General features: G+C 36.3%; 1 protein-coding gene across 1 annotated transcript in view; it reads left to right on the top strand.

Annotated features, from left to right (window-relative positions):
• The window catches only part of LOC143408295 (uncharacterized), a 67,599-nt gene extending 52,414 nt beyond the window's left edge, over positions 1-15,185 (top strand). The window contains exons 12-19 of the mRNA XM_077110332.1: positions 1,724-1,889; positions 3,621-3,652; positions 4,140-4,244; positions 6,406-6,553; positions 8,270-8,301; positions 8,938-9,042; positions 11,156-11,260; positions 15,046-15,185. Of these exons, the coding sequence (XP_076966447.1) occupies positions 1,724-1,889; positions 3,621-3,652; positions 4,140-4,244; positions 6,406-6,553; positions 8,270-8,301; positions 8,938-9,042; positions 11,156-11,230 (663 nt within the window). The 3' untranslated portion in view covers positions 11,231-11,260; positions 15,046-15,185. The remainder of the gene's footprint in view (positions 1-1,723; positions 1,890-3,620; positions 3,653-4,139; positions 4,245-6,405; positions 6,554-8,269; positions 8,302-8,937; positions 9,043-11,155; positions 11,261-15,045) is intronic.
• Positions 15,186-15,632: the final 447 nt, after the last annotated feature.

The following is a 15,632-nucleotide window of genomic DNA, read 5'->3' as shown; positions in this document are numbered from 1 at the left end:
AATTTCAACAGTAATGAGCTCAGATTCAGCCAGGGTGAGAAGTACTAAGGGGGCTGGACTGTGATGTGGTGGCTCCAAGGACTGCCATTGGATTCCCATCTCATGACAGATGGCTATGTTTCCTTTATTCCTTACAACTGGCTCTTTGGAGTGAAAGGGAGGGTAGGCATTATATTTGTGTAAAATATTTTGAGACTGGATTAATGATAGATTATTGTAGTGGAAACTACCACAGTGAAACATAAAGATAGAAATGAAAACAACTTTTAAATGCAATAGCATCAGTGAGCTGTGAGACAGTTTCAAGGGTTTTCATGATGTGTAATGAAGTTCTGATAGAAAAAACCAACCCAAAAATCTATCTCCCAAAAGCTATTAACAGCTTCCTCAAATAAAGTAAAGTCAAAAGTACCTCTACCTACCTGAATAAATAAATGTCTTGTCTCTTATGAAAGTATCTTTAAAAGATAAAACCATTTAACTAAAAATAATAACAGTGAAGGCAGGAGATATGCATATAAAATGACAATAAGAGCTTCCAGGCCAAGAACAACAACCCTAAGATTTTTGTCCTGTGTGACATGGGGTGTCACGTGATAGTGGAGTGTGATCATGGAAAGATGCAAACATTCAATAATAAGAGGGAGTCTTACCTAATCACTAAGCATCTTAAGGCCCTGGGTTTAACCCAAACACCAAACACCAAAAAAAAAAAAAGAAAAGAAAAAAAATTTTTTTTTAAATCCATTGATGTATCTATCCCAAATCACAAATGAATATGTTACTTTCACCCACATACCTTTTGACCCAGAAATGTAATTTTTAGCGTGTGTGTCCTAGGGAAACCATAGAACAGCATAGATTATGGATTGTGTCCCATTATTTTGATAGCAAAATGTAGCAAAAAGTCAACTCATTATCATTAGTAGTAAATTAATTAAAAATATGGCATTACCATTTAATGTACTAGTAGATTATTTCAAATGAATTTAAGGGAAAAAAAAAACTTTAATGTATTGCTGGGTTCAGTGGAGCATGACTGTAATCGCAGAAGCTAGTGAGGCTGATTTAGGAGGTTTGCAAGTTCAAAGCCAGACTCAGCAACTAAGCGAGGAACTAAGCAATTTAGTGAGACCCAAAAAATAAAAAGGCTGAGGGTATGGCTGAGTGGTTGAGTGCCCCCTGAGATCAATCCCTGGTACTGCTCCTGTTCCCCGCCTAAAAAGATCTGAAACAGTAAACACTGTATAAAGTGGGTTCTTGGTTTCAAACCCCTACCTTTGTATTCCCTGAAGTGCTGAAGTTGGAATGGGCCTGCCGCTCTGTGTTCTCCATCTGTGTAAAGTGTATAGCAGAACCAGACATAAGCAAGCATCCTTCTTCCTGTTTGCTGTTCCCTGACTGATGCTCTTGGCTTAAGCTTTTTTAATTAGGAGCTACTCTGGTGGGAGATGAACAAGAGGAAATACAGGTTTGACACTTCTGTCCCTCTCCCCAAACAAACCCAGCACTCCATTTTCATTCCTCTGTTTGGATCTTTCCTGTTGATTTGCAAAATAAATATGGAAAAGTAGAGTTTTAGAAAATGAGATCATTTAGAATTTAGTCAAGTCTAAAATTATGTTATGGGTTTGTTTTATGTATGTTGATATTTGTGTCTGAAAATTGATAGTATTATAGAGCAATTCAAACCACAACTCATGTCTGAATTTCTCTATGTTAGGGCATGCCAGAGCAGCAGGCTCAGTTGCCACAAACCTTCAGGGTCCTCAAAGGAAAGCCAACGGAGTTTCCTCTAGCTGTGCGGGGTGTCAACAAGTATTATAACGCCAGCACCTTGAAACAGAAGAAGCTCAGATTGACGACTCCTGGTGAGACCTCAGACAGTGGTAAAAGACTGAATCCCATGGAAACTTGTGAAGCACGGATAGATAAAAAGATCATTTCTGAAAAAATAAAAGGCTAAACTGTATTGTTCCTACTTTCTTCTACATAGATACTGCTTTTTGTCAACTGTCGGGATAGCTCTTGAACATCATCTGGAGATTGAGGATTTCATTGATCTCATAATTTTGTTAGAAATGGAATTGGATCTGTTACATTTTTTCCCATATTTCTTATACATTATAATTCAACATGGTAGTGAGATTCATACTTGTTCTATGTTGTTACATTTACTTCTTTTTTTTCATCCTCACGGGTTTAAATAATTTTTAGTTGAGAAGGAAAAATTGTGGATTTCTAGACATGTTTATGCTAGAGATATGTTTATTGTCAGTGACCTAGAAGGAATTTTTGCTTTATAAATGCATAAACCTTGAAATAAAAAGTATTTTGTATTCAAAAATTATAAAAATAAACATTTTTCCTCAAAGGATTTATTCTTCAGAATTTGAATCTAAGTGGGTAAGAATTAAAATTTACTGGATTTTTAAAAACAGTTTGTGTAAGGCAGCATCAGAATGAAGTCCACGTGGTGCAGTTGGTTGAGCGATCCCTGGAATGTCTTTGAAGATTTAGTTAGACTCTCCTTCCCCACGCTGGTTCTCCTGCTTTCTCTTCTTTGCAATGAACTTTAAAAGATGCAACATCATTTCTCTCATTTCTCTCTGTGCAGATTTTGCCCATTACAACCCCAAGATATATAATTTTTATTTAATATGTTTTCCATCTCTAAAGTCATTATATACTTTTAAAAAATAATCTAAGTAGGCAAAAATTCATATGTGGTTGGATTAATTGTATTTAATATGTTTACATCATCACAGAGATAAAGGCTATGTTCAAAAAAGAAGTAGACTTTTTTGCAAGTAATACTGATCTTGACTTTTTCTATAAATAGCATACCTGGTATCCTTAGAAAAAGGTCCTACTGTTACCTAGAACTTCTGTGTCAACTAGTAAGTTGCATTTTACAAAGAAACAAACCATGTCAAAAATAATTCTTTTCCCAGTTGCCATGTTTGGTGGCTTTATATCCCCTTACTCCTTGATACTCAAAAATATTTATCATATCACCTTTACTGTTTAAGAAAGTATCTTACACAAGGAATGCTTTATTTTAATACAGCTTGGTGGGTATGGTTTTCATTACACTTTGGTGGGGGCAGGGTACCTGGGATTAAACCCAGGGGCACTCAACCCCTGAACCACATCCCCAGCTCTATTTTGTATCTTATGTAGAGGCAGGGTCGCATTGAGTTTCTAAACACCTAACTAAATTGCTGAGGCTGACTTTGAACACAAGATCCTCCTGTCTCTGCCTCTTGAGCCCCTTGGATTACAGACAGGGAATTACCAGGCCGGGCCTCCATTACATTTTAATAACTTGATTGAAGTATAATTTACATACCATGAAATCCAGTCATTTGAATGATCAATTCAGGTTTTTCAAAATGTATTTTTAAGGTTTCCTTAAGATTAAAGAGTTAGTAGCTGTGTCTTATATAAATTTTATTTTTAAGTTACTATTAATATCATATTTCTAGAGAAGTAATTCTACTTAAAATGAAATTGGTTTTCACACATTTCACTTGCTCCTCTTTTATATTATTTTTCTTTTTGTCATAGAAAAGGTTTCTCTGATGAATTTTTAACAGTTCCTTCCTTTTCATTTTCAGAGAAGGATTGCTTCCCTTCTGGAACACCAGCAGTAAGTTGATGATTTATTTCTTATAGTTCTTGCTCTAATTAAGGTTAACAAAAGAGATCTGCTTTTTTTTAAAAAAAAATTTTCTAAAATAAGAGGTAGGGCTGGGGTTGTGGCTCAGTGGTAGTGTGCTTGCCTGGCATGCATGAGGAACTTGGTTTGATTCTCAGCACCACATACAAATAAATAAAATAAAGGTTCATCAACAACTTAAAAAATTGTTTAAAAAATAAAATAAGAGGTAAAGAAATATTTAATGTTTCTAAATATAGTACTCAAGAATATTTATCATATATGTTCATTTACTTTTCCATATTTCAGAAAATCATCTTTATTTTTTAATTGAATATATTGTAACCAGTGAGGTTTAATCATTTAAAAATTAGCTATGGAAAAAATAACTTCTTAAAGTTTGTTTAATAAAAGGAGACCTGGTCACATTTTAATCTTTGACTTTGCCTGGCTTGTCTTCCTTTGCTCCTGAACACAGCTGAACACCAAGGGCCCGGAAACATCAGCAATAGTAATGGAGGAAGATGATGGTAATGGAGAGGTGCGGCCTTTCACTGCCCCAGGACATGGCCATACAAGACCAGTGAGTGACTAATGACCTGGTGTGCACATCTGTGCCTGTGTGTTTGAAAAACAGCTGTTTGCATTTGACTTTCAGAGATAGTTTCAAAAAGCCTTCAAGTTTAAAATATTTTACCACGAGAAGATTAATTTAAGATTAAATAAAGTTTTTACCTAAAGAGTACTCATCAAAAACCACTTTTTTGAAAAATAAAAATCGATGGCTTCTTTAAAAGTTAGAATACTTAACTCACTGGGTTTTTTCTTTCCATGTTTTGCCCCCTTTTCCAGAGAGATCATCTATAGCTCAGTTTCTTCTCTGTTTCATAATATGGATAACTCTTCTACTATATCTTTCGTCTTCCCCAGATTATGTACTTTATTTCTCCTTTTGACATTTCTCTCAAAGTCTTGATGGCATTCTAAAGACAGATGAGAGTGAAATTCCTCCCCAGCTGAGGAGAATTTCAACAGTAATGAGCTCAGATTCAGCCAGGGTGAGAAGTACTAAGGGGGCTGGACTGTGATGTGGTGGCTCCAAGGACTGCCATTGGATTCCCATCTCATGACAGATGGCTATGTTTTCTTTATTCCTTACAACTGGCTCTTTGAAGTGAAAGGAAGGGTAGGCATTATATTTGTGTAAAATGTTTTGAGACTGGATTAATGATAGATTATTGTAGTGGAAACTACCACAGTGAAACATAAAGATAAATATGAAAACAACTTTTAAATGCAATAGCATCAGTGAGCTGTGAGATAGTTTCAAGGGTTTTCATGATGTGTAATGAAGTTCTTATAGAAAAAACAACCCAGAAATCTATCTCCCAAATCTAATAACAGCTTCCTCAAATAAAGTAAAGTGGTCAAAACTACCTGTGCCTACCAGAATAAATAAATGTCCTTATAAAAGTATCTTTAAAAAATAAAACCATTTAACTAAAAATAATAGCAGTGGGGGCAGGAGATATGCATATAAAATGACAATAAGAGCTTCCAGGCCAAGAACAACAACCCTAAGATTTTTGTCCTGTGACATGATGTGTCACGTGATGGTCTAGTGTGGTCATTGAGAGATGCAAACATTCAATAATAAGAGGGAATCTTACCTAATCACTAAGTAGCTTAAGGCCCTGGTTTTAATCCCAAACACCAAACACCAAAAAAAAAAAAAAAAAAAAAAAAGAAAAGAAAAGAAAAAAAACCCAACATTTTTAAAATCCCTTTATGTATATATCCCAAATCACAAATGAATATGTTAATTTCACCTATATACCTTTTGAACCAGAAATGTAATTTTTAGCAAGTGTGTCCAAGGGAACCATAGAACAGAATAGATTATGGGTTGTGTCCCATTATTTAGATACCAAAAAATCAAGTCAACTATCATTAGTAGTAAATTAATTAAAAATATGGCATGACCATTCAATGTACTAGATTATTTTAAATAAAGTTAGGGGGAAAAAAACTGTAATGTATTGCTGGGTTCAGTGAACCATGACTGTAATCCCAGAAGTTACTGAGGCTGATTTAGGAGGTTTGCAAGTTCAAAGCCAGACTCAGCAACTAAGCGAGGATCTAAGCAATTTAGTGAGACCCAAAAAATAGAAAGGCTGAGGGTATGGCTGAGTGGTTGAGTGCCCCCTGAGATCAGTCCCTGGTACTCCTCCTCCTTCGCTGTCAAAAAAGATCTGAAACAGTAAAAACTGTATAAAGTGGGTTCTTGGTTTCAAACCCTACATTTGTATTCCCTGAAGTGCTGAAGTTGGAATGGGCCTGCCACCCTGCGTTCTCTGTCTAAACCCTAGAGCAGAACCAGACATAAAGCAAGCATCCTTCTTCCTGTTTGCTGTCCCCTGACTTATGCTCTTGGCTTAAGCCTTTTCAATTAGGAGCTACTCTGGTGGGTGATGAACAGGAGGATATACAGGTTTGACACTTCTGTCCCTCTCCCCAAACAAACCCAGCACTCCATTCCCATTCCTCTGTTTGGATCTTTCCTGTTGATTTGCAAAATAAATATGGAAAAGTAGAGTTTTAGAAAACGAGACCATTTAGAATTTAGTCAAGTCTAAAATTATGTGTATGGGTTTGTTTTATGTATGTTGATATTTGTGTCTGAAAATTGATAGTATTACAGAGCAATTCAAACCACAACTCATGTCTGAATTTCTCTATGTTAGGGCATGCCAGAGCAGCAGGCTCAGTTGCCACAAACCTTCAGGGTCCTCAAAGGAAAGCCAACGGAGCATCCTCTAGCTGTGCGGGGTGTCAACAAGTACTATAATGCCAACACCTTGAAACGGAAAAATCTTAGATTGACGACTCCTGGTGAGACCTCAGACAGTGGTAAAAGACTGAATCCCATGGAAACTTGTGAAGCACTGATAGATAAAAAGTTCATTTCTGGAAAAATAAAAGGCTAAACTGTATTGTTCCTACTTTCTCCTACATAGATACTCTTTATGTCAACTGTCTGGATGACTCTTGAACATCATCTGGAGACTGAGGATTTCATTGATCTCATAATTTTGTTAGAAATGGAATTGGATCTGTCACATTTTTTTCCATATTTCTTAAACATTATAATTCAACATGATAGTGGGATTCACACTTATTCCATGATGTTACATTTACTTGGGTTTTTTCCTCCTCATGGCTTTAAATGATTTTCAGTTGAGAAGGAAAAAGTGTGGATTTCTAGACATGTTTATGCTAGAGATATGTTTATTGTTAGTGGCCTAGAAGGAATTTTTGCTTTATAAATGCATAGACCTTGAAATAAAAAGTATTTTCTCTTCAAAAATTACATGCAGATACATAAAAATAAACATCTTACCTGAAAGGATTTATTCCTCAGAATTAGAATCTAAGTGGGTAAGAGTTGAAGTATACTGGATTTTTAAAAACCATTTGTGTGAGGCAGCATCAGAATGAAGTCCAGGTGGTGCAGTTGGTTGAGCGATGCCTGGAATGTCTTTGGAGATTTAGTTAGACTCTCCTTCTATCGCTGGTTCTCCTGCTTTCTCTTCTTTGCACTGTACATTAAAAGATGTAAAATCATTTCTTCCATTTCTCTCTGTGTAGATTTTGCTCATTACAACCACAAGATGTATAATTTTTATTTAGTATGTTTTCCGTCTCTAAAGTCATATGTATAGTTTTTAAAAATTATCTAAGTATGCAAAAATCACATGTGGTTGGATTATTGTATTTAATATTTTACATCATCACAGAGATAAAGGATATGTTCAAAAAAGAAGTAGACTTTTTTGCAAGTAATACTGATCTTGACTTTTTCTATAAATAACTTACCTTGTATCCTTAGAAAAAGGTCGTACTTTTACCTAGAACTTCTGTGTCAACTAGTAAGTTGCATTTGAAACAGAAACAAACCATGTCAAAAGTAATTCTTTTCCCAGTTGCCATGTTTGGTGGCCTTATATCCTCTTGCTCCTTGGTACTCAAGAATATTTATCATATCACCTTTACTGTTTAAGAAAGTATCTTAAACAAGGAATGTTTTATTTTAATTAAGCTTGGTGGTTATGGTTTTCATTACACTTTGTTGGTGGGGGCAGGGTATCCGAGATTGAACCTAGGTGCCAACTCTATTTTATATCTTATTTAGAGGCAAGTTTGCATTGAGATTCTAAGCACCTAACTAAATTGCTGAATCTGGCTTTGAACACAAGATCCTCCTGTCTCTGCCTCTTTTGGATTGTAGGGATGGAATTACCAAGCCAGGACTCCATTACATTTCAATAACGTGACTGAAGAATGATTTAAATACCATGAAATCCAACATTTTAATGATCAATACAGGTTTTACAAAATGTATTTTTAAGGTTTCCTTAAGATTATAGAGTTAGTAGCTGAGTCTTATTAAATTATTATTTTTATTACTATTACTGTCATATTTCTAGAGAAGTAATTCTACTTAAAATGAAATCATTTTTAAGACATTTCTTTTATATTATTTTTCTTTTTGTCATAGAATAGTTTTCTATTGTAAATTGTTAACATACATTTCTCTTTCATTTTCAGAGAAGGATTGCTTCCCTTCTGGAACACCTGCAGTAAGTTGATGATGTATTTCTTATAGGTCTTGTTCTAATTAAGGTTACGAAAACAAATGTGTTTTTTTTTTAATTTCTAAAATAAGAGATAGGGCTGGGGTTGTGGCTCAGTGGTAGTGGGCTTGCCTGGCATGCGTGAGGCACTGGGTTCGATTCTCAGTACCACATACAAATAAATAAAATAAAGGTTCATCAACAACATTAAAAAAATGTTTAAAAAAATAAAATAAGAGGTAAAGAAATCTTTAATGTTTCCAAATAGCACTCAAGAATATTTATCAGGGCTGGGGATGTGGCTCAAGCGGTAGTGCGCTGGCCTGGCAGGTGTGCGGCCTGGGTTCGATCCTCAGCACCACATACAAACAAAGATGTTGTGTCCGCCGAAAACTAAAATAAATAAATAAATAAATATTAAAATAAAAAAAAAGAATATTTATCATATGTATATTTACTTTTCCATATTTCAGAAAATCATCTTTATTTTTTAATTGAATATATTGTAACCAGTGAGGTTTAATCATTTAAAAATTAGCTATGGAAAAAATAACTTCTTAAAGTTTGTTTTATAAAAGGAGACCTGGTCACATTTTAATCTTTGACTTTGCCTGGCTTGTCTTCCTTTGCTCCTGAACACAGCTGAACACCAACGGCCCGGAAACATCAGCAATAGTAATGGAGGAAGATGATGGTGATGAAGTGGTGCGGCCTTTCACTGCCCGACGACATGGCCATACAAGACCAGTGAGTGACTAATGACCTGGTGTGCACATCTGTGCATGTGTGTTTGAAAAACAGCTGTTTGCATTTGACTTTCAGAGATAATTTCAAAAAGCCTTCAAGTTTAAAATATTTTACTATGAGAAAATTAATTGAAGATTAAATTAAAGTTTTTACCTAAAGAGTACTCATCAAAAACCACTTTTTTGAAAAATAAAAATCGATGGATTCTTTAAAAGTTAGAATACTTAACTCACTGGGTTTTTTCTTTCCATGTTTTGCCCCCTTTTCCAGAGAGATCATCTACTGCTCTGTTTTTCTCTGTTTCATAATGTGGGTAACTCTTCTACCTAAAACTTAGATCTTTCCTCTTCCCCAGATTATGTACTTTATTTCTCCTTTTGACATTTCTCTCAAAGCCTTGATGGCATTCTCAAGACAGTTGAGAGTGAAATTCCTCCCCAGCTGAGGAGAATTTCAACAGTAATGAGCTCAGATGGAGCCAGGGAGAGAACTACTAAGGGGACTCGCCCTGGACTGTGATGTGGTGGCTCCAAGGACTGCCATTGGATTCCCATCTCATGACAGATGGCTGTGTTTTCTTTATTCCTTACACCTGGCTCTTTGAATTGAAAGGGAGGGGGTAGCCATTATATTTGTGTAAAATATTTCGAGACTGGATTAATGATAGATTATTTTAGTGGAAACTACCCCAGTGAAACATAAAGATAGAAATGAAAACAACTTTTAAATGCAATAGCATCAGTGAGCTGTCAGACAGTTTCAAGGGTTTTCATGATGTGTAATGAAGTTCTGATAGAAAATGTCAACCCAGAATTCTATCTCCCCAAAGCTAATAAAGGCTTCCTCAAATACAGTAAAGTCAAAAGCACCTCTGCCTTCCTGAATAAAAAAAAATGTCTGTCTGTCATAAAAGTATCTTTAAAAGGTAAAACCATTTATATAAAAATAATAACAGTGGAGGCAGGAGATATGCATATAAGATGACAATAAGAGCATCGGGGCCAGGAACAACAACCCTAAGATTCTTGTCCTGTGTGACATGGGGTGTCACATAATGGTCTAGCGTGATCATTGAAAGATGCGAACATTCAATAATAAGAGGGAGTCTTACCTAATCACTAAGCAGCTTAAGGCCCTGGGTTTAATCCCAAACACCAAACACCAAAATATAAATAAATAAATAAATAATAAATAAAAAAATTTTAGAAACCCTTTATGTATATATCCCAAATCACAAATGAATCTGTTACTTACACTTATATACCTTTTGACCCAGAAATGTAAGTTTTAGTATGTGTGTCCTAGGGGAACGCTAGAACAGCATAGATTATTGGTTGTGTCCCATTATTTAGACAACAAAATGTAGAAAAAAATTAACTCAAATATCGTTAGTAGTAAATTGGTTAAAAATAGGGCATGACCATTTAATGTACTACTAGATTATTTTAAATAGATTTAGGGAAAAAAACTGTAATATTTTGCTGGGATCAGTGGGGCATGACTGTATCCCAGAAGCTTGTGAGGCTGATTTAGGAGGTTTGCAAGTCCAAAGCCAGACTCGGCAACTAAGCGAGGAACTCAGCAATTTAGTGAGACCCTGTCTCAAAAAATAAAAAGGCTGAGGTTATGGCTGAGTGGTTGAGTGCCCCTGAATTCAATCCCTGGTACTCCTCCTCCTCCCCACCAAAAAAGATCTGAAACAGTAAACACTGTATGATGTGGGTTCTTGGTTTCAAAACCCTACATTTGTATTCCCTGAAGTGCTGAAGTTGGAATGGGCCTGCCGCTCTGTGTTCTCTGACTAAAGCCTAGAGCAGAACCAGACATAAACAAGCATCCTTCTTCCTGTTTGCTGTCCCCTGACTTTTACTCTTGGCTTAAGCCTTTTCAATTAGGAGCTACTCTGGTGGGAGATGAACAAGAGGAAATACAGGTTTGACACTTCTGTCCCTCTCCCCAAACAAACCCAGCACTCCATTTTCATTCCTCTGTTTGGATCTTTCCTGTTGATTTGCAAAATAAATATGGAAAAGTAGAGTTTTAGAAAATGAGACCATTTAGAATTTAGTCAAATCTAAAATTATGGCTTGTCTTCCTTTGCTCCTGAACACAGCTGAAAACCAAGGGGCCGGAAACATTAGCAATAATAATGGAGGAAGATGATGATGATGGAGAGGTGCAGCCTTAAACTGCCCCACGACATGGCCATACAAGACCAGTGAGTGACTAATGACCTGGTGTGAACATCTGTGCATGTGTGTTCGAAAAACAGCTGTTTGTGTTTGACTTTCAGAGATAATTTCAAAAAGCCTCCAAGTTTAAAATATTTTACAATGAGAAAATTAAGATTACATTAGATTACATTAAAACTTTTACCTAAAGAGTACTCATCAAAAACCATTTTTTTGAAAAATAAAAATATATGGCTTCTTTAAAAGTTAGAATACTTAACTCACTGGGTTTTTTCTTTCCATGTTTTGCCCTCTTTTCCAGAGAGCTCATATATTGCTCTGTTTTTTCTCTGTTTCATAATGTGGGTAACTCTTCTACCTAAAACTTAGATCTTTCCTCTTCCCCAGATTATGTAGTTTATTTCTCATTTTGACATTTCTCTCAAAGCCTTGATGGCATTCTCAAGACAGTTGAGAGTGAAATTCCTCCCCAGCTGAGGAGAATTTCAACAGTAATGAGCTCAGATGGAGCCAGGGAGAGAACTACTAAGGGGGCTGGACTGTGATGTGGTGGCTCCGAGGACTGCCATTGGATTCCCATCTCATGACAGATGGCTGTGTTTTCTATATTCCTTATAACGGTCTCTTTGAAGTGAAAGGGAGGGTAGGTATCGTATTTGTATTTGTGTAAAATGTTTTGAGACTGAATTAATGATAGATTACTGTATTGGAAACTACCCCAGTGAAACATAAAGATAGAAATGAAAACAACTTTTAAATGCAATAGCATCAGTGAGCTGTGAGACAGTTTCAAGGGTTTTCATGATGTGTCATGAAGTTCTTATAGAAAAAACAACCCAGAAATGTATCTCCCAAAAGCTAAAAAACTGCTTCCTTAAATACAGTAAAGTCAAAAGTACCTCTACGTACTGAATAAATAAATGTCTGTCTGTCATAAAAGTATCTTTAAAAGATAAAACCATTTAAATAAAAATCATCACAGTGGAGGCAGGAGATATGCATACATAAAATGACAATAAGGAGCATTGGGGTCAAGAACAACAACCCTAAGGTTCTTGTCCTGTGTCACATGGTGTGTCTCGTGATGGTTGAGCATGATCATTTAAAGATACAAACATTCAATAATAAGAGGGAGTCTTACCTAACGACTAAGGAAAGAAAGAATAAAAAAGTGAAAAATGAGAAATGGAACAACAGGAACAGTCCTGCTTTGCTAGTGGGATGCTCCATTCCAGAAGGGTTTTTTTTCAGTTTTCCACAAAATGAAACATGACCTTACCACATAACCCAGCAATGTGTTTCTAGGTATTTACCCCCATGCATTGAAAGCTGTCCTCACAAAAACCTGTGCAAAATTTTTATAGCATCTTTATTCATATTTGCTAAATCTGGAACAAGATGTGTTTAAAAAGTGAATGTGAGGACTGTGTGTAGCTCAGTGGTAGAACACATGCCTAGCCTGCTGAGGCCCTGGGTTCCATCCCCAGCACCACAAAATAAACAAAGGAAATCCAATGTATGTGCTACATCCATACAATAGAATAGTATTCATGGATAAAAACTGAGAAACCATAACACCAAAAGGCATGTAAGAATTTTATCTTATCTATTTATTTATGACAGGGAAATAACATGGATAATTGACTATATGCCTATGGCGTGGGCATATTATTCTCTGAAAGATCTTTAAGAGCATAGTGCTTAGTGGTGCCCTTCCATCTAAAGGGGCTAGATGCTCTCCAATTGCAAGTGTAGCCTGTGGGCTAGAAGTGTTCAATCCATGCCAGGGCACTTGCCTAGCATGTAAGTTTAGGACATCTTAAGTATGAGGAGTTTTAAAAAATCATTTAATTGCAGGAATTCAGGTAGTAGTAAGTTTTTAGAGCAGTGAATTTATTCACTATGATGTTATAATGGTAGATACACAGGACAATATTCATTTTTCAAATCCCATAGAATTATATAGTCCAATACTTTGTATTGAGTGAACTTTGAGTGAACTCTACTGTCAACTGTCAGCTTTGGATTAATAGAAGTACTTCCATATTTGTTCATTTGTGGTAGCATGCTTGCCTGGCATGCATGAATCCCCAATGTTCAAGCCCCAGCACTGCTAAAAAACAACAAAAGTGTATTAATATATAGATATGTTTCCACAATAGGTATCACTGTGGTAAGTATACTGCACTGTAATGCAAGATATCAATAAGAAAAAGAGGGGCCAACATGGGAACATTTCAGGACCCACATTTTAAGACCCAGGATGCATTTGGAAAAAGCATTTGCAAGGCTAACTAGTTGTCTTTTCAGTTTTGAAGAAGGTCAGCGAGATCCCTTAAAGTGTTCTTCCTGTGTCAAGGCAACTCAGCGAGGGTCTCTATTGTCTGCTCCCTTTTAAACCTAAAATTTATACTAAAACATCCATTAATTAGAAATAATTTCACTTCTAGAAATTTAAAGGTAATAATCAAAAATTAAAGAATACAAAGATTTTCTAAAGGGGATTGGTTAAACTATGAAAACACCCATATTAATTCACTATTCAATTTAGCCATTAGAATCATTTTATGGTCAGTTCGTAGGAATGATGTAGATGGCATATAACTTTTGAAGAATGAGAGTTTCAGTAGATCCAAATCATTTTGAAATGTGACTTTTAAAAAGCTTTTGAAGTTTTAACAGGATTGTCCACATTGATAGAAGGATTGTCATCATTTTTCTTTATACTTTTATGCACCCCAGGTTGATTTTGTTTTCTTTAAGCAAATATATTGCATTTATACTTAACCCAGAAAAGATGAAGCTGCCAGGCCTGGGGGCACACACCTGCAATCTCATCTTCTGGAGAGGCTCAGGCAGGAGAACCTCAAATTGGTGCCTGCCTGGGCAACTTAGAGATACCCTGTCTTCAAATAAAATAAAAAGAGGGCTGGTGTATAGCTCAGTGGTAGAGCACTTATTTGCCTAGCATATTCCTGGGTTCAATTCCTGCACCACCCACTACAAAGAAAGGGCAGGGCCGGGGTGGAAGAAAGGAGTGAGGGAGGAAAGGTGGGAAGTTGAAGAAGGAGGAGTAGGAGGAGGAGAAAGAAGAGGCAGAGGATGAAGAGAAGAAACAATAAAGGAAGGGAAGGAGGGGAGGATACAAAATTCAAGCAGGAAGGGATAATGATAACCTCATTTTACTCACTGTAGTATTTATAGTGATTGTCTTTGCAGAATTCAGAGGGACTGCAGATGTGGTTCAGTGGTAGAGTGCTTTCCCAGCATGCACAAGGCCCTGGGTTTGGTTCCAACACTACACAAACACACACACACACTCAAAATACTTTCATAAACTTGATAAATTACATTATCACTTGTTGAGTTACCTTAAAAATGTCATAAATGCTGTACTCAATGGTTGCACACCTGTGATCCCAGTGACTTGGGAGGCTAAAGATGGAGGATCACGAGTTTAAGGCCAGCTCAAGAATTTGGTGAGACCCTATCTCAAAAATTGAAAAGAAGGGTTAGGTATGTAGCTCACAGGTAAAGCCACCCTGGGTTCAATCAAATAACTTGTCCATTTGATGCTGTGTGAGTGTATTAATGGGAAGTTTAACTGTTGATTTTTAGAATTTAGAACAATTAAAAACAACTGTTTTCCAAACAGCTTATAAAAGTTATGGTTGGGACTAAGAGAGGTTTGGGCAGGTATTAAAATATGGGTTGTTTAAGTCAACTGTATTCGTAAGTAGTCTTCAGGCCTTAGTTGAAAGAACATGTTTTGCTTCTAAATTATGCACTTTTTCTTTCCTCTCTTTGGCAGCGCCCACTCCCGAACATGGCGAAACAGCTCACAAGTTAACTCGGCACATCTTGGCAGCCAAGAATGGCATCGTACTCTTTTAATTTTCTGGAAAGGAAAATGTTAAAAATTTTAATAATTAAAGTGTTCATTGTTTTAAAGGACTGGTACCATTAAATTTGCCATTTTAGCCCTGTTAAGTGGACAACTCAGAGGCATTAATTACACTCACAATATTGTACAACCTTCTGTTTAAAGAACAGTTTTGTCCCTCCAAACAGAAGCTCTGCCACCATGTAAGTAAGAACTCCCATTCCTCCACCTCCACCCCCTGGCTGCCACCATTCTTTTTTTTTTCTTTTATTTGTTCTAATTAGTTATACATGGCAGTAGAAGGCACTTTGACACATCATACACAAATGGAGTATAGCTTCTCATTTTTCTGGTTGTACATGATGTAGAGTCACATCAGTCATGTGGTCACACATGCACCTAGGGTAATAATGTCTACTCTTCTTCCCACCCCATACCTGGCTCCCCTCCTTTCCCTCCTCTCTGCCTAATCCTAAATAACTTTATTCTTCCATAGTCATGCTCCTTATGGTGAA

Source organism: Callospermophilus lateralis, chromosome 10 (assembly GCF_048772815.1).
Source record: "Callospermophilus lateralis isolate mCalLat2 chromosome 10, mCalLat2.hap1, whole genome shotgun sequence".
Classification (NCBI taxonomy): Eukaryota; Metazoa; Chordata; class Mammalia; order Rodentia; family Sciuridae; genus Callospermophilus; species Callospermophilus lateralis.
This window is presented reverse-complemented; position numbering and strand designations above follow the sequence as displayed.